At 40.3% G+C, this 19615-nt stretch overlaps 1 protein-coding gene and 1 non-coding gene across 2 annotated transcripts in view; one reads left to right on the top strand and one right to left on the bottom strand.

The window, feature by feature from the left end:
• The window catches only part of LOC133647025 (filamin-C-like), a 136017-nt gene that overhangs the window by 48465 nt on the left and 67937 nt on the right, over positions 1 to 19615 (bottom strand). Inside the window, exons 23-31 of the mRNA XM_062043067.1 lie at positions 17410 to 17572; positions 17011 to 17339; positions 16826 to 16949; positions 8347 to 8503; positions 5862 to 6051; positions 2998 to 3021; positions 2667 to 2908; positions 2499 to 2598; positions 2284 to 2424 (exon numbers count right to left, since the gene is read on the bottom strand). Of these exons, the coding sequence (XP_061899051.1) occupies positions 2284 to 2424; positions 2499 to 2598; positions 2667 to 2908; positions 2998 to 3021; positions 5862 to 6051; positions 8347 to 8503; positions 16826 to 16949; positions 17011 to 17339; positions 17410 to 17572 (1470 nt within the window). The remainder of the gene's footprint in view (positions 1 to 2283; positions 2425 to 2498; positions 2599 to 2666; positions 2909 to 2997; positions 3022 to 5861; positions 6052 to 8346; positions 8504 to 16825; positions 16950 to 17010; positions 17340 to 17409; positions 17573 to 19615) is intronic.
• Positions 15435 to 15506, top strand: trnae-uuc (transfer RNA glutamic acid (anticodon UUC)). The gene has a single exon. It is a non-coding gene; the product is annotated as a tRNA-Glu (tRNA).

The following is a 19615-nucleotide window of genomic DNA, read 5'->3' as shown; positions in this document are numbered from 1 at the left end:
AGTTTTGTCACTGCCACAATCAGGAAGAAAATGCGAGTTATCCTCGGCTGCTGAGAGAAAATTGGTCAGGATGATGAAGAGTCAACCAAGAACCACCAAAAAGCAGGTCTGCAATGAATTGGAAGCTGCTGGAACACAGGTGTCAGTGTCCACAGTCAAGCATGTTTTGCATCGCCATGGACTGAGAGGCTACCATGTAAGAAGGAAGCCCTTGCTCCAGAGGCTCGTCTAAAGTTTGCTGCTGACTACCTGGACAAAGATAAGACCTTCTGGAGGAAAGTTATGTGGTCAGATTAAACAAAAATTAAGCTGTTTGGCCACAATAACCAGCAATATGTTTGGAGGAGAAAACGTGAGGCCTTTAATCCCAGGAACACCATCCTACCGTCAAGCATGGTGGTGGTAGTATTATGCTCTGGGCCTGTTTTTGCTGCCAATGGAACTGGTGCTTTACAGAGAGTAAATGGGACAATGAAAAAGGAGGATTACCTCCAAATTCTTCAGGACGAGCTAAAATCATCAGCCCGGAGGTTGGGTCTTGGGCGCAGTTGGGTGTTCCAACAAGACAATGACCCCAAACACATGTCAAAAGTGGTATAGGAATGGCTAAATCAGGCTAGGAATAAGGTTTTAGAATGACTTTCCCAAAGTCCTGTGGACAATGCTGAAGAAACAAGTCCATGTCAGAAAACCAAACTGCACCAATTTTGTCAAGAGGAGTGGTCAAAAATTCAAGCAGAAGCTTGTGGATGGCTACCAAAAGCGCCTTATTGCAGTGAAACTTGCCAAAGGACATGTAAGCAAATATTAACATTGCTGTATGTATACTTTTGACCCAACACATTTTCAGTAGACCCTTAATAAATTCATAAAAGAACCAAACTTCATGAATGTTTTTTTTTGTGACCAACAAGTATGTGCTCCAATCACTCTATCACAAAAAAATAAGAGTTGTAGAAATGATTGGAAACTCAAAACAGCCATGACATTATGTTCTTTACAAGTAATAATAATAATAATAACATATTTTATTTGTAAAAAAAAAAAGCACTTTTATAAATAACAAATAAATAAAAATAAAAACTAGGATAGCCAAATAGCTATAACTAGTATGCCAGTGTTTCCCACACATTCATTTATTTGTGGCGGCCCGCCACGAAAGAATTACGTCCGCCACAAATAAATAAAAAATTAAAAAAATTAAAAAATTAAAAATTAAAAAAATAATTAAAAAAATGTTTTTTTTTGTTTGTTTTTTTGTCCTGTCCAGCTTCTCAGGCAAATCATATAGTTGATGTAGAAGCCCATATCGGCTGTTCAGATTTAGAAGTGTAGGATACTTCTCTTGTTGCCTTATTTGTATTTGACTTTATTAAATGTATTTATATTAGAAACACAACATGTGTATATAACAAAGGGTGCAAAGTCTGCAGGCAGTAGGAAACACATGGTTAAGTGTAGGGAGTAAAACTGATGGCAGTCTAAAGTTCAAGATTTTTGGAGCTCTTTGTTCAGTGGATCAGATGTTTGATGAAGCTTTGTGTCTATCTACCACCACTACTGTGTTCTGTTTATTTGTTACTGACTGTGGCAGGACACCTCTGCCTCTGTTTCACTTTATGTTGCTGGTAAATAATATGGTTGTAGTAGTAGGCTAAAGTTAAATTATTTAGTATGCACTAATTAAAGGGGGCAGAGCTTTAAGAGACATTTTAGCTTTTATTATTTATAAGATATATTTTTTGTAAAAACCACAATTAATAAATATATTTCAGTGAATAACTTATTGTTCAAATCTGTATATAAATATGTACAAAAAGTGTTGTAATTATATTGTAAAATGGATGGATGGATGGATGGATGGATGGACGTTTGAAACAAAACTGTTATTATTAATTAGTAAGTATACATTTTTTGAGCCTTTTTAGAGAAAATCAAATCATTGTAGTAAATTATGCAAATTACTCGATGATGTCATGGTGACCACACCCATAGCCACGCCCCCCACCGCCACAGGTATCTTGGCAGTATATGGGAAACACTGTATGCATATATCTAAAAAAATGCTTTTTTAAAAAGGGCTTTTAAGCTTTTTTTAAAAGCATCCACAGTCTGTGGTACCCTCAGGTGGTCAGGGAGAGCGTTCCACAGACTGGGAGCGGCGGAGCGGAAAGCCCGGTCTCCCATTGTTCGTAGCTTTGTCCTCGGAGGTTGGAGTGTATGTAAACTTTTGACCACGACCGTATGGTAATCCCATTCCCCACCTTTACAGCTTTTTCTGACCTGGAATGTGGTTGCCTTCATATTTGATGTCCATCTCGTGCAGCCCTCTCTCCGTGGGCTGGTATTTGATGGTGATGGTGCCGTCTTTATTGTCGGTGATGTGCGGACGGGCGGTCTTGCCCGAGGGCATCCGCACCTCGCCTAAAAAAAAAAACAGGCGGTTTGGTGAGTACGTAGCGTGAGGTTTACTTTTCCGCAGGTGGGGTTAGTCGCACCTGAGATCTCTCCTTGCTGCGGCGTGAAGGGCACGAGGAAGCTGACGGGCCTGAAGAGAGGATCCACGGTGTCCCGCGGGGCCACGGGCTCATTTGAGGCCTGTCGGAGAAAGTCGCGTCAGAATCTCAGTTGCTAACGGAACATTTCCCGTGATTCGTGCACCCTACCACCACGTGGAAGGGGCTTTTAGGGATGTTCTGCCCTCCGAAGCGAATGGTGATGACGTATTTCCCAGGCTCGGGGGCCGTGTAGTAAATGTCGAAGGTCCCGTCGCGGTTCTCCACCACGTCCATGTCCAGCTCCATCCCTTGCGGGGTCAGGACCTTGCAGGTGACCTTGCCCTTGCCGGCGGCCTTGGCGTCCACGGTGATTACCGTGTCCTCCGAGGTCTGCAGCTTCTGAAGGCCCGCTGTTGTAGAGGAAAAAAGGTATGAGCGCGTGCAGGGGAAGAAGACGGTTTTCTAGCGATGGTTTAAAAAAAAAAAAAGGGTCACTTACACACGCCGTGTCCTCCTATTGACACTGCAAAGGAAAAAGTCATGGTAGTTACTGGAGTAAAACTGCATACCATGTGAAATAGTGCTGATTGTATTCCACCAGGGTACGGTATTTTACGGACTATAAGGCGCACTTAAAATCCTGTGCCGTATAACCCGGTGCGCCTAATGTAAGGAATATGTTAGGTTGAGCTTACCCACCTCGAAGCTATTTTATTTGGTACATGGTGTTATGAAAAGTGTGACCAGTAGATGGCAGTCAAACATAAGAGATACGTGTAGACTGCACTATGACGGCAATATGACTCAAGTAAACGACATCAACATTTTAAATGTTCCATTGAAAATATGCGCCTTATAATCCGGTGCGCTTTATAATCCGGTGCGCTTTATATATGAAAAAAGATCAAAAATAGACCATTCTTGGCAGTGCGCCTTATAGTCCGGTGCGCCTTACATATGAAAAAGATCAAAAATAGACCCTTCATCGGCAGTGCGCCTTATAATCCGGTGCGCTTTATATATGAAAAAAGATCAAAAATAGACCATTCTTGGCAGTGCGCCTTATAGTCCGGTGCGCCTTACATATGAAAAAGATCAAAAATAGACCCTTCATCGGCAGTGCGCTTTATAATCCGGTGCGCTTTATATATGAAAAAAGATCAAAAATAGACCATTCTTGGCAGTGCGCCTTATAGTCCGGTGCACTTTACATATGAAAAAGATCAAAAATAGACCCTTCATCGGCAGTGCTCCTTATAATCCGGTGCGCTTTATATATGAAAAAAGATTTTAAAAAATGGACCATTCATCGGCAGTGCTCCTTATAATCCGGTGCGCTTTATCTATGAAAAAAGATCAAAAATAGACCATTCATTGGCAGTGCTCCTTATAATCCGGTGCGCTTTATATATGAAAAAAGATTTTAAAAAATAGACCATTCATCGGCAGGGCGCCTTATAATCTGGTGCGCCTTATATATGAAAAAAGATCGAAAATAAACCATTCATCGGCAATGCGCTTTATAGTCCGGTGCGCTTTATAATCCGGTGCGCTTTATATATGAAAAAAGATCGAAAATAGACCATTCATCGGCAGTGCGCTTTATATTCCGGTGCGCCTTATATATGAAAAAAGATCGGAAATAGACCATACATCGGCGGTGCGCCTTATAATCCGGTGCACTTTATATATGAAAAAAGATCGAACATAGACCATTCATCGGCAGTGCGCCTTATAATCCGGTGCGCCTTATATATGAAAAAAGCTTGAAAATAGACCATTCATCGGCAGTGCGCCTTATAATCCGGTGCGCCTTATATATGAAAAAAGATCGAAAATAGACCATTCATCGGCAGTGCGCCTTATAGTTCGGTGCGCCTTATCTATGAAAAAAGATAAAAAATGGACCATTCATCGGCAGTGCTCCTTATAATCCGGTGCGCTTTATATATGAAAAAAGATAAAAAAATAGACCATTCATCGGCGGTGCGCCTTATAATCCGGTACGCTTTATATATGAAAAAAGATAAAAAATAGACCATTCATCGGCGGTGCGCCTTATAATCCGGTGCGCTTTATATATGAAAAAAGATCAAAAATAGACCATTCATCGGCGGTGCGTTTTATAGTCCGGTGCGCATTATATATGAAAAAAGATCAAAAATGGACCATTCATCGGCAGTGCTCCTTATAATCCGGTGCGCTTTATATATGAAAAAAGATTTTAAAAAATAGACCATTCATCGGCAGGGCGCCTTATAATCTGGTGCGGCTTATATATGAAAAAAGATCGAACATAAACCATTCATCGACAATGCGCTTTATAGTCCGGTGCGCTTTATAATCCGGTGCGCCTTATATATGAAAAAAGATCGAAAATAGACCATTCATCGGCAGTGCGCTTTATATTCCGGTGCGCCTTATATATGAAAAAAAAATCGGAAATAGACCATACATCGGCGGTGCGCCTTATAATCTGGTGCGCTTTATATATGAAAAAAGATCGAACATAGACCATTCATCGGCAGTGCGCCTTATAATCCGGTGCGCTTTATATATGAAAAAAGATCGAAAATAGACCATTCATCGGCGGTGCGCCTTATAATCCGGTGCGCCTTATATATGAAAAAAGATCGAAAATAGACCATTCATCGGCAGTGCGCCTTATAGTTCGGTGCGCCTTATATATGAAAAAAGATCGGAAATAGACCATACATCGTCGGTGCGCTTTATAATCCGGTGCGCCCTATATATGAAAAAAGATTGGAAATAGACCATACATCGGCGGTGCGCTTTATAATCCGGTGCGCCTTATATATGAAAAAAGATAAAAAAATAGACCATTCATCGGCGGTGCGCCTCATAATCCGGTGCGCTTTATATATGAAAAAAGATCGAAAATAGACCATTCATCGGCAGTGCGCCTTATAATCCGGTGCGCCTTTTGTATGAAAAAAGATCAAAAATAGACCATTCATCGGCAATGCGCCTTATAATCCGGTGCGCCCTATGTTCTGGAAAATACGCTACTCCTAGTTATTTAGATCCTGATCGCAATACTCAACTGGTCTAAAACTGGAAGGAATGGAGGTTTTGGATTCAACGCCATTTTAAAGTCGGTTTCATCTAAGCTGACCTTTTTATTGTTAGGATGAACAACTTTTATGGAGACATCCTCCTGAGAACTAGCGTCAGGGCTACTTTTTTATTTTTTTTTAACGAAATTTACGACTCCGGGAAAAGAAATAGACCAAAAAAACTAATATCCACTGCAGAGGATGCCGGTCTGTCGTAAAGTATTGCCGGACGCCCCGGTGGGATACGTGGTGGTGGTCTGGTTTACGACCCGATCAATACGCTCACCTGTGAGTCGACACTTGCTGGCGTCTCCCGTGGGGAGGGACTGGATGCGGTAAGGGGAGTAAGGAATCTCATCCCCTCCGTACTTGATGGTGATGGTGTACGGGCCGATGGAGTCCGGCACGTAGGACACGGTGTAGGTTCCGTCCCGGTTGTCCTGGATGCTGGCGTTCTTCGGCTTGCCCTCCGGGTCCTGTCAGTGCATAGACGTCGGCTTATTTTCGCATTTCGGGTTCAAGTACTAAGGGCCCGGTTTACGAAGATCCAAACACCACCCGCTAAATAGCGTGTGCAGTCAGTGACACAAAGTGATTTACTAAGACTGTGTGTGCAATTGAAAAGTGTTGCAAACCGCCTTAATTTGAATGAGGACACTTTTCTAAATAAAGGGGACGACAAAAAATGGCATTATTGGCTTTATTTTAACAAAACATCTTAGGGTACATTAAACATATGTTTATTATTGCAAGTTTGGCCTTAAATAAAATAGTGAACATACTAGAAACTTGTCTTTTAGTAGTAAGTAAACAAACATACATATACACATATACATACATACATGATTATGTGTATGTGTATGTATATATATATATATATATATATATATATATATATATATATATATACATATATATATATATATATATATATATATATATATATATATATATATATATATATATATATATATATATATTAGAGATGTCCGATAATATCGGCCTGCCGATATTATCGGCCGATATATGCGTTAAAATGTAATATCGGAAATTATCGGTATCGGTTTTTTTATTATCGGTATCGTTTTTTTTTTTTTGTTTTTTTTTTAAATCAACATAAAAAACACAAGATACACTTACAATTAGTGCACCAACCCAAAAAACCTCCCTCCCCCATTTACACTCATTCACACAAAAGGGTTGTTTCTTTCTGTTATTAATATTGTGGTTCCTACATTATATATCAATATATATCAATACAGTCTGCAAGGGATACAGTCCGTAAGCACACATGATTGTGCGTGCTGCTGCTCCACTAATAGTACTAACCTTTAACAGTTAATTTTACTCATTTTCATTCATTACTAGTTTCTATGTAACTGTTTTTATATTGTTGTACTTTCTTTTTTATTCAAGAAAATGTTTTTAATTAATTTATCTTATTTTACTAATTTTTAAAAAAAAAGTACCTTATATTCACCATACATGGTTGTCCAAATTAGGCATAATAATGTGTTAATTCCACGACTGCATATATCGGTTGATATCGGTATCGGTTGATATCGGTATCGGTAATTAAAGAGTTGGACAATATCGGAATATCGGATATCGGCAAAAAGCCATTATCGGACATCCCTAATATATATATATATATATATATATATATATATATATATATATATATATATATATATATATATATATATATATATATATGTGTATATATATATCTGTTTATATATTTATTTATTTTTTCTGATGATTATTATTATTAATGTATTATTATTTATTTTTTTGTTTATTTAATTGATGTATTTGTAGATTTTTTTTTTTTTTTTTTTTTGCTGTTTCTTTCTTTTTTGGGGGCGGGGGTGATATGGTTGGGATACAAACAACAAATATTTTGACATTTAGGGCAGACAACAGATATATGATGTATGTGAATATGATGTAATGCAGTGGTCCCCAACCTTTTTGTAGCTGCGGACCGGTCAACGCTTGAAAATTTGCCCCACGGACCGGGGGGGGGAGGGGCAGTGAAATTAATTTTTTTTTTATTTTATTTTATTTTTTTTATAAAGAAATACAATCATGTGTGCTTACGGACTGTATCCCTGCAGACTGTATTGGTCTATATTGATATACAATGTATATATTGTGTTTTTTATGTTGATTTAATAAATTATTTTTTTTATTATTATTATTTTTTTTTTATTTCTTGTGCGGCCCGGTACCAATCGGTGGTTGGGGACCACTGATCTATGCAACATTTTGACCAAAGAACCACCATTACATGTTATGTAGACCAGTGGTCCCCAACCTTTTTGTACTTGCGGACCGGTCAATGCTTGAAAATTTGTCCCATATTTGTCATAAAGAAATACCATGTGTGCTTATGGACTGTATCCCTGCAGACTGTATTGATTTATATTGATATATATTGTATATATTGTGTTTTTTATGTTGATTTAAAAAAAAAAAAAATAATAATAATAATAATAATAATAATAATTTTTATTTATTTTATTTTTTTAATTTCTTTTGCGGCCGCGGCCCGGTACCAATTGGTCCACGGACCGGTACCGGTGGTTGGGGACCACTGATGTAATGGATAGGAATGTCTGATGCTGGATGTCATTAAAAATAAAATGAAAAAAAAAAAAAAAGAACATCTTTCCCATACTAAAGTGCTACCAAATATCGGTATGGGGACGACACCAGTCCCCGTTTCGTAAAAACAGGCCCCTAGCTCGTGTCGACGTGGGACTGACCAGAATCTGCACGGTCAGCAGTCCCTCTCCGGCGTCGCGGGCGTCGATGGTGAACTCAACAGGGAGGCTGGCCGACACGCCTTTGCTGTCCAGACCGGGGCCGCTGGCACGGACTTTGCTGGCGTCGTGCCCGGGCTGAGACATTACCTTGAAAGGACTGTTGATGGCAGAGATAATACGGGTGAGGGGGGGGGGGGGATAAGTACACAGAACACTTCTAGCTGGCAGATAATAGACCACACGCTGGTGCTGATGATGAATGGTTTCAAGGTGTATAAAAAGAATGGAGACCGGGCCCCCCAACAAAATGTGAGGACACATCTGCTTAACAAGCTCCGCATATTCTATTATTCCACTATCTCAAAGGTCCCCGAGTACGCCCGATGTATTTTTCAATGATGTCTTAACCGCGTCCCCGGAGCCTTTTTAGCAGCAAACATGAGGAGGGGACATTATCTCTTGTTCCACTTTTGGCAGAAGGAATCCTTTTCAAGTCTAGGGCAGTGTTGTTTCCACCACTGTGGTCACTAGAGATGCGCGGATAGGCAATTATTTCATCCGCAACCGCATCACAAAAGTCGTCATCCACCCGCCATCCACCCGAACTGACATTTTATCAAAACCACAACCGCCCGCCACCCGCCACCCACCCGTTGTTATACATCTAATATAGACGATACAAGGCAATGAGACCGATTCAATGCGTGCCACGCAATAATATCTCTTGGCCACGCATTAGAGCATACTTGCCAACTCTCCCGGTTTTACCGGGAGACTCCCGGTATTCAGCCGGAGCTGGAGGCCACGCCACCTCCAGCTCAATGCGGACCTGAGTGGGGACAGCGTCTGTTTTCACGTCCGCTTTCCCACAATATTAACAGCGTGCCTGCCCAATCACGTTATAACCATACTTGCCAAACCTCCCGTTTTTAGCGGGAGAATCCCGGTATTCAGCGCCTCTCCCGACAACCTCCCGGCAGAGATTTTCTCCCGACAAACTCCCGGTATTCAGCCGGAGCTGGAGGCCACGCCCCCTCCAGCTCAATGCGGACCTGAGTGGGGACAGCCGTTCTCACGTCCGCTTTCCCAGCAGCTTGCCTGCCCAATGACGTCATAACATCTACGGCTTTTAGAGAGTAGAGTGCACAACAAGGAGAGAGAGTTTTTGGTTTCTTATGTGGGTTTATTGTTAGGCAGTTTCATTAACGTCCTCCCAGCGCCGGTAACAACACACAACAACAGCAGTCACGTTTAGTCTACCGTAAAGCAGTTTGTCTGCCGTAAACAGCAATGTTGTGACACTCTTAAACAGGACAAAACTGCCACCTACTGGATAGCCTGCAGAACACTGAAATTCAAGTATGTCTTTTATTTATATGTATAATAAAATAAAATAAAAATTTAAAATATATATATAGCTAGAATTCACTGAAAGTCAAGTATTTCATACATATATATATACATTTATATATATATATATATATATATATATATATATATATATATATATATATATATATATATATATATATATATATATATATATATATATATATATATATATATATATAAAATACTTAATTTGGTGAATTCTAGCTGTAAATATACTCTCCTCTTAACCACGCCCTTAACCACGCCCTTAGCCACGCCCCAACTACGCCCCCCCCTCCCCCGACCACTCCCCCCCACCTCTCGATATTGGGGGTCTCAAGGTTGGCAAATATGGTTATAACTGTAGAATGATCGAGGGCGAGTTCTTGGTTTCTTATGTGGGTTTATTGTTGGGCAGTTTCATTAACGTCCTCCCAGCGCCGGTAACGACACACAACAACCGCAGTCACGTTTTCGTCTGCCGTAAACTGCAATGTTGTGACACTCTTAAACAGGACAATACTGCCATCTACTGGAAAGCCTCCAGAACACTGAAATTCAAGTATTTCTTTTATTTATATGTATAATAAAATATATATATATATATATATATATATATATATATATATATATATATATATATATATATATATATATATATATATATATATATATATATATATATATATATATATATATATATATGAAATACTTGTGTTGGTGAATTCTAGCTTAAATATATTCCCCTCTTAACCACACCCTTAACCAGGCCTGGCCCTAACCAATCTGGCACCCTAGGCAAGATTTTAGGTGGTGCCCCCCCACATCGGCAGTGAAGTGTATATACTCACAAGAAACCGAATAGCTTTGTCTTTGACCTTTTTTTTTACTTAAAGAAAGCAAATTAACATATTATATGAGAATGTTATGTTATGATTATCTTTAACCGAATCACAGCAGTGCTCGAATCAAAAAACAGCATTCCCTCTCATGTGATATTGCTTAATTAACATTAATGATGTGCACTTTAACAACTAGGCTTACAACTATACCTAATATATAAATGGGTGGAAAAGTGACTATTACCTGCAGGGCAAACATTAGCTAACCAGAAGGCAATAACAATGTAAACAAAAAACACCTGCTTAAAAGATCTAATACAAATGTCCCTGAGGAATGTAAGGTGGGAGTACTGTAATTACCTAACGTTACATTATTATTTTCCATAACAATTTAGCCCCCTCCACAATATTAACCCGACGTTAAAACAGAACTAGCTATTTATTGATTAGCAATTGCCGAATCATGTAACATTAGCTTAATGCTAAAAAGCCAGGTTACTATCACATTCTGTAACAGACAAATAATTTCATGTAGGCTAACGTTACCTACCTGCTACCTCTCACTTTTTCTCGTTTCTCCTCCTCTTCTTTTTATATTTTTTCTTCCCTGGGCACCTGACAGTTTTGGCCGTTTTGACATCTTGTGTTGATTTTTTGATGTGGTGACGTCCAAAAAGAGTCATGATACGGGAAGGAAGGGGGCGCACCATGCGGGGGTGGGGGGGGGGGGGCGTAATGTTGTAACAAATAATATTTCTATTATATAGGCTTTACTTTGCATTTTAATTAACGTGGGATTATTTTTTGTATTTAGAAATAATAGTACCAACTTTTTTTTTTCTCCAACATTTGTGGCACTGGCGTGACGCCCCCTAATGGACAGCGCCCTTAGCATTTGCCTATACGGCCTATGCCACGGGCCGGCCCTGCCCTTAACCACGACCCCGGCCCAACCACGCCCACCCCCGACCACAATTTCTTCCCCCTACAAAAACCTCCCCCCCCCCCCCCCCCCCCCATTTACTTCCGTGGTCATGTTTCCTCTTACGTCATTGACAGCGATCGATAGCACTTCGGCTTTGACTGCCCGTCGCTGGAAGGATACTTCGTCTTTGACAGCTGCTGGAATCTGAAGAATATTTTTTTGTACAGGCGCGAAACAGGACAGTCGCGTGCGGGTTAAGGACCCCCGGCAACTTTGTGACTTTATTGGACGCAGCCCCGGAAGTAAATGGGGGAGGAAGGTTTTTGTAGGGGGGAAGAAATTTGGCGTGACAGCTGTAGCAGCGCCCTAATAAATAATATCAAAGAGTGCTGCTCGTTTTTCGTCTGTGGGTTGTCACATATGCATGTACACTAGATGGCAGTGTTGCCCTGTTTGAGACTGGCACAGCATTGCTGTTTACGGCAGACGACCTGCTTTACGGTAGGACAAAAACGTGACTGTTGTTGTTGTGTGATGTTGCCGCACAACAACAATAAACCCACCTAAAGAAACAAAGAACTCGCCCTCGATCATTCACATGGGTAACAACATTTACTATGTATTTTTTTTTCTGAATTGGTTCAACCGCCACCCGCCCGAATCTATTTCAAATCTATTTTTTTCGTCATTCATCCGCCCGACCCGCGGATTACCCGCGGACTCCGCGGGTGTGCCCGCTAACCGCGCATCTCTAGTGGTCACCTAATTGGTCCCAAAAATATCAATAATTAGAATAATTAGAGATGGCCGATAAATGCTTTAAAACGTAATATCAGAAATTATTGGTATCGGTTTCAAAAAGTAAAATGTATGACTTTTTAAAACGCCGCTGTGTACACGGACGTAGGGAGAAGTACAGAGCGCCAATAAACCTTAAAGGCACTGCTTTTACGTGCCGGCCCAATCACATAATATCTACAGCTTTTCACACACACAAGTGAATGCAAGGCATACTTGGTCAACAGCCATACAGGTCACACTGAGAGTCTCGTATAAACAACTTTAACACTGTTACAAATATGCGCCACACTGTGAACCCACACCAAGCAAGAATGACAAACACATTTCGGGAGAACATCCGCACCGTAACACAACATAAACACAACAAAACAAATACCCGGAACCCCTTGCAGCACTAACTCTTCCGGGACGCTACAATATACACCTTGTTATATTGGAAAACCTTGTTACATTGTTTAATGCATCCAGCGGAGCATCACAACAAAATTAGGCATAACAATGTGTTAAATCCACGACTGTATATATCGGTATCGGTTGATATCGGAATCGGTAATTAAGAGTTGGACAATATCGGAATATCGGCAAAAAAAAGCCATTATCAGACATCTCTAATAATAATGTGCCGTTGCTTAGTGTGTGTGCTGTGTAGAGCTCGGCAGGGTAACCACGTAACACTCCGTGTCAGTAGGTGGCAGTGCTTTTGGAAAAGTCGGAATGTGTCGGGTGAGACGAGGGTGGTTTTGTCGTGACCAGGGTGCAGGTAAAAAGGTATGCAATGCTTAAACCAAAAATGAACATAAAAGGGAAAGGGAAAGGAAAAGGCGATGGCTATGCACGACGAAAGTAAAAATGAACTGGCTACAAAGTAAACAGAAACAAAATGCTGGACGACAGCAAAAACTTAACGGCGTCCACAAAATACATCCGTACGTGACATGACAATCAACAATGTCCACACAGATAAGGATAGCAACAAGGTAAATAGTAGAGATGTCCGATAATGGCTTGTTTGCCGATATATCTGATATTCCGATATTGTCCAACTCTTAATTACCGACACCGATATCAACCGATACCGATATACACAGTCGTGGATTTAACACATTATTATGCCTAATTTTGTTGTGATGGCCCGCTGGATGCCTTAAACCATGTAACAAGGTTTTCCAAAATAAATCCACTCAAGTTCATCCATCCATCCATTTTCTACCGCTTGTCCCTTTTGGGGTGGCGGGGGTTGCTGAAGCCTATCTCAGCTGCATTCTATGGAAAAAAATGCCAACATGGCACTGCCATATTTATAGGGTTGGGGTTGAGGTGTCGGTGGGGGCAGGGGGTAGCGGGGGGTGTATATTGTAGCGTCCCGGAAGAGTTAGTGCTGCAAGGGGTTCCGGGTATTTGTTCTGTTGTGTTTATGTTGTGTCACGGTGCGGATGTTCTCCCGAAAATGTGTTTGTCATTCTTGTTTGGTGTGGGCTCACAGTGTGGTGCATATTTGTAACAGTGTTATAGTTGTTTATACGTACACCCTCAGTGTGACCTGTATGGCTGTTGACCAAGTATGCGTTGCATTCACTTGTGTGCGTGAAAAGCCGTAGATATTATGTGATTGGACCGGCACGTAAAGGCAGTGCCTTTAAGGGTTATTGGCACTCTGTACGTGTCCGCACGTCCGTGTACACGGCGGTACTTTTTGAAATCGATACCGATCATTTTGAAACCGATACCGATAATTTCCGATATCACATTTTAGAGCATTTATCGGCCGATAATATCGGCAGTCCGATATTAACGGACATCTCTAGTAAATAGCCTTGCTTGCTAACACAAGGCAGGTGCGGGGGAATAGCGCTCATAGGAAGACATGAAACTGCGACAGGAAATCACCAACAAAACAGGAAGGGCCGCCAAAATAACAGCGCAAAACAGGAACTAAAGCACCACACACAGGAAGACACAAACAAACTCAAAATAAGACATTTTTTTAAACCTTTTCTGCTGGTGGTGTGCCTCTGGAGTTTATAGAAAAAAATGTGCCTTGCCTCAAAAAAGGTTGAAAAACACTGGTCTAGGGGCTTTGCAGCTATGGATTATTTAATTAATTATTGATTAGTTTGATTGAGTGATCGGATAAAACCGACTTCATTACCGCAATGTGTTTTAGGGAAGGTAATAAACATTTTATTGCTCGCGATAACCTTGTCTTTTCTAATAAGCGCACATCGTCAGCATTGAAATGGCACTTTTTAACAAGTGTGCATTAAAGTCCAATACAAAATAGAAAAAAGTCAGTTGTCCCCCCTGCACACGGATAATGGCACCCGCTCCATCGCCAGGGGCCGTGCAGGAAACTGTGTATGTGTGTTAAAAGTGTCCGGCGCTTGATTAGCCCTCCGAGGACAAAGCTACGAACAATGCTCCGCCGCTCCCGGTTTGTGTAACGCTCTCCCTGACCACCTGAGGGCACCACAGACTGTGGATGCTTTTAAAAAAGGCTTAAAAACCCTTCTTTTTTTAAAAAAAAAAAAAGCCTTTTTTTTAGATGTATGCATACTAGTTCTAGCTATTTGGCTGTTCTAGTTTTTAATTTTATTTGATTTTTATTATCTTTTTATTTTAATTTTTTTTTAATACACTGTAGCACTTTGAGGTTTTTTACTCAATGTAAAGTGCTTTTTACAAATAACATCTATTATTATTATTATTATGAGAAAAATCTGTGCATTTTTTTTTTTTCTGAATCTGTCTTTTTACGCATTGAAATCTGAAAGGACGCGCATTTCCGGAAGTCCGCGCCTCCGGGTCAAAACTCCGGTTTGCTTGTTTTTTTTATCGATTATCGCTTTCCGCCGGTGTTTTGTTTTGTTTATATATATTATTATAATTTTTATTTTTTATTTTTTATTTTATTTTGTATTTTTTATTTTGTATTTTTTATTTTTTATTTTTTTATTTTTTATTTTTTATACTTTGTAGCACTTTGAGAATTTAACAAATGTAATATGAGTTACAAATGAAATTTATTATTATTATTATTATTATTATTATTATTATTATTATTATTATTATTATTATTATTATATTATTATTAGTATTTATATATCACAATTTTCGTCCCCCGTTTATTGCGTTTTTATTGGTCGTCTAGCTCCCCGGTGGTCTAGTGGCTAGGATTCGGTGCTTTCACCGCCGTGGCCCGGGTTCGATTCCCGGTCAGGGAAAGCTATCCAACCCTTTTACCATGAATTGATTAACGTGGACAAGTTGAAAAGCTTATTCGGGTGTTACCATTTAGTGGTCAATTGTACGGAATATGTACTGTACTTTCTACTCCGCCGCTCCCAGTCTGTGGAACGCTCTCCCTGACCACCTGAGGGCACCACAGACTGTGGATTCTTTTTAAAAAAGGCTTAAAAACCCTTCTTTTTAAAAAAGCCTTTTTTTTAAGATATATGCATACTAGTTATAGCTATTTGGCTGTTCTACTTTTTAATTTTATTTGATTTTTATTATCTTTTTATTTTAATTTTTTTAATACACTGTAGCACTTTGAGGTTGTTTACTCAATGTAAAGTGCTTTTTACAAATACAATCTATTATTATTATTATTATTAATGCAGATTTGATCAATTTGTATTCGTCAAACGGTTAATGCGGGAGTCTGCAACGTGCGGCTCTTTAGTGGCTCCCTGGAGCTTTTTCAAAAATGTATGAAAATAGAAAAAGAGGAGGGGAAAAAATATATTTTTGTTTTAATAGGGTTTCTGTAGGAGGACAAACATGACACAAATTGTCCTAATTGTTAGAAATCCCACTGTTTTTATTAAACATGCTTCTCTGATGAGAGAATTTGGCCAGCGCCGTTTTGTCCTACTAATTTTGCCGGTCCTTGAACTCGCCGTAGTTTGTTTACATGTATAACTTTCTTTCAACGCTGCCACAAAAAGACATATTTTATGCCACTCCTTCTTTGTCTCGTGTTGTCCACCAAACGTTGAGGGAATGCTCATCAAACACTTATTTGGAACATCCCACGGGTGAACAGGCTAATTGGGAACAGGTGGGTGCCATGATTGGGTATAATTCACAAATAAGGACGGGGCGAGGGGTCACCACTTTGTGAACAAATGCGTGAGCAAATTGTTTAGGAACAACATTTCTCAACCAGCTATTGCAAGGAATTTAGGGATTTCACCATCTTCGGTCCGCAATATCATCCAAAAGTTTTAGAGAATCTGGAGAAACCACTACACGTAAGCGGCAATGCCAGGCGGTACTGCGTCAAAAAGCCACATCAGTGTGTAAAGGATATCACCACATGGGCTCAGGAACACTTCAGAAAACCACTGTCAGTAACTACAGTTGGTCGCTACATCTGTAAGTGCAAGTTAAAACTCTACTATGCAAAGCCAAAGCCATTTATCAACAACACCCAGAAACGCTTGTTCCCACTCGGGCTTAAGTGGCCTAAATTGGACGTTGGACAACACAGACAAGCAAAGCTAAAATGTGACCCATACAGGTTTGGATGAATGCATACCTACGGGGGACCTCCTGTTCTGCGTACTTGACCGCCACAGTGTAAGGTCCATCCTGGGCGGGTGTGTAGTGAACGGTGTGGGTTCCGTCGCCATTGTTTTTCACTCCCACCGGCTCCATGGTGCCTTGGGGAGTCAAACGTTAGAGGTCTAAGATCTGTTTATTTTCCAGCCGTCTCGGATTTACCTGTCGGCCCGTAGAGTTTAACGTCCAGCGGCGCCTGTCCGGCCTGAGTGCAGTCCACCGTGAAGGTTTGGGGGATGTGCGCTCTCACTCCGGAACCCAAACCGGGCCCGGAGCACTTCACCTTGCTGGGATCCACCGGGTCCCGCACCGGCACCTTGAAGGGGCTGCCGGGGATGGGGTGCCCGCCGTAGTTGATGTTGACGTCGTAGCCTCCGGCCGTGAACGGCACGTACTCCACGCTGCAGCTCCCGTCTTTGTTGTCTTTGCAGGATATTTGGGCCTCAGATGCGCCCTCTATGGTCAGCCCCAGACCACCGGTGCCGGCTCCCCTGTTGACCAACCAAACGATTCCTTTAGTCGACCAAGACGCCATTGATTATTGTCAACTGTTATATCTACCGGGTCTCCACGGTGAAACAGTTAGGCTTGTTGGTTATCCCTCCTTCTAGACCCGGTCCGAAGGCCCTGACTCGGGTTGGATCGCATCCCTCCATCACCGACACTCTGAAGGGACTCTTGGGTACGGGCACGTCGTCGTACCGCACCTCAATCAGATGCATGCCTGCACACAAACACATGATTAGTGGGGATGAGCGATATGTGCTCTATATCACAATATATTATTTGGCATACAAACGCACTCTGGCGGGATATTAGCCGCTAGCAAGAATGCTACATTGCGCTAGCAAACGAAATAAGATTTTTGCGCCCACCTATTGTGTACATTTAAGAGCTCTAGCTTGCGGTTAGCGGTTAGCATAGCCTCCCACAATGTAGCATATTTAGCTTTTTATGATACATGTAAGAAAACTACTTTGTTTGCTGCCATTAAAGCGAGGGTTGCTGACTTAAAAGCTGCTTTGCGCCTCTGGCGGGATATTAGCCGCTAGCAAGAATGCTACATTGTGCTAACAAACGAAATAAGATTTTTTAAAATAAAAAACATCGACCTAATACAGATAATTTATTTGGTGTTATTACTGTCGATAGTGGTATCGATGTGTGCCCACCTTTTGTGTACATTTAAGAGCTCTAGCTTGCGGTTAGCGGTTAGCATATCCTCCGACAATGTAGCATATTTTAGCTTGTTATGATACTTGTAAGAAAACTACTTTGTTTGCTGCCATTAAAGCGAGGGTTACTGATTTATGAGCGGCTTTGCACTCTGGCGGGATATTAGCCGCTAGCAAGAATGCTACATTGCGCCAACAAACGAAATATGATTTTTTTTAAAATAAAAAACATCGACCTAATACGTATCATTTATATGGTGTTACTACTGTCAATAGTCGTATCGATGCGCCCACCTTTTGTGTACATTTAAGAGCTCCAGCTTGCGGTTAGCGGTTAGCCTAGCCTCTTACAATGTAGCATATTTAGCTTGTTATGATACTTGTAAGAAAACTACTTTGTTTGCTGCCATTGAAGCGAGGGCTACTGACTTAAAAGCGGCTTTGCGCCTCTGGTGGGATATTAGCCGCTAGCAAGAATGCTACATTGCGTTCTTTCGCTTGTCGCTAAGAACGTGACATCTACATGCCTTATCGCGATTTAACGATAGCATCAAACGCTAGCATCAAACGCTATTGTCAGTCACGTTTATATCATTTCTATAACCCTAATAATCAGTCTAAAAATAGCAAGTAGTCAAAGGGGCAGAATTGGTCATTCCACTGCTGATACGACATTTTTGATCACTAGCATAATCGGACAAAAACACAAGATGGCGGTGTAAAAATATGAATTGAATATTCAAATCGTTTCCTACTATTGGCTCGGATTTAAATCCTGAGTTTGTAAACAATAACAAACTAATTAAGATTTGTTTTAAACATCGACCTGATACTGATCATTTATTTGGTGTTATTACTGTCGATAGTCGTATCGATGTGTGCCCACCTTTTGTGTACATTTAAGAGCTCTAGCTTGTGGTTAGCGGTTAGCATAGCCTCCTACAATGTAGCATATTTAGCTTGTTATGATACTTGTAAGAAAACTACTTTGTTTGCTGCCGTTGAAGCTTGTCGCTAAGAAAGTGACATCTACATGCGTTATCGCGATTTAACGATAGCATCAAACGCTATTGTCAGTCATGTTTATATCATTTATATAACCCTAATAATTCGGGATGTCCGATAATGGCTTTTTTGCCGATATCCGATATTCCGATATTGTCCAACTCTTAATTACCGATACTGATATCAACCGATACCGATATATACAGTCGTGGAATTAACACATTATTATGCCTAATTTGGACAACCAGGTATGGTGAAGATAAGTTCCTTTTTAAAAAAAATTATAAAATAAAATAAGATAAATAAATTAATAACATTTTCCTGAATAAAAAAGAAAGTAAAACAATATAAAAACAGTTACATAGAAACTAGTAATTAATGAAAATGAGTAAGGCTGCAACAACTAATCGATTAAATCGATTAAAATCGATTATAAAAATAGTTGGCGATTAATTTAGTCATTGATTCGTTGGATCTATGCTATGCGCATGCGCAGAGGCTTTTTTTTTTTAAATTTACTTTTTTTTTTTAAATAAACCTTTATTTATAAACTGCAACATGTACAAACAGCTGATAAACAATAATCA

Source organism: Entelurus aequoreus, linkage group LG03, assembly GCF_033978785.1.
Source record: "Entelurus aequoreus isolate RoL-2023_Sb linkage group LG03, RoL_Eaeq_v1.1, whole genome shotgun sequence".
Classification (NCBI taxonomy): Eukaryota; Metazoa; Chordata; class Actinopteri; order Syngnathiformes; family Syngnathidae; genus Entelurus; species Entelurus aequoreus.
The sequence above is the reverse complement of the archived record's forward strand: the minus strand, read 5'-3'. Positions and strand labels throughout refer to the sequence as shown.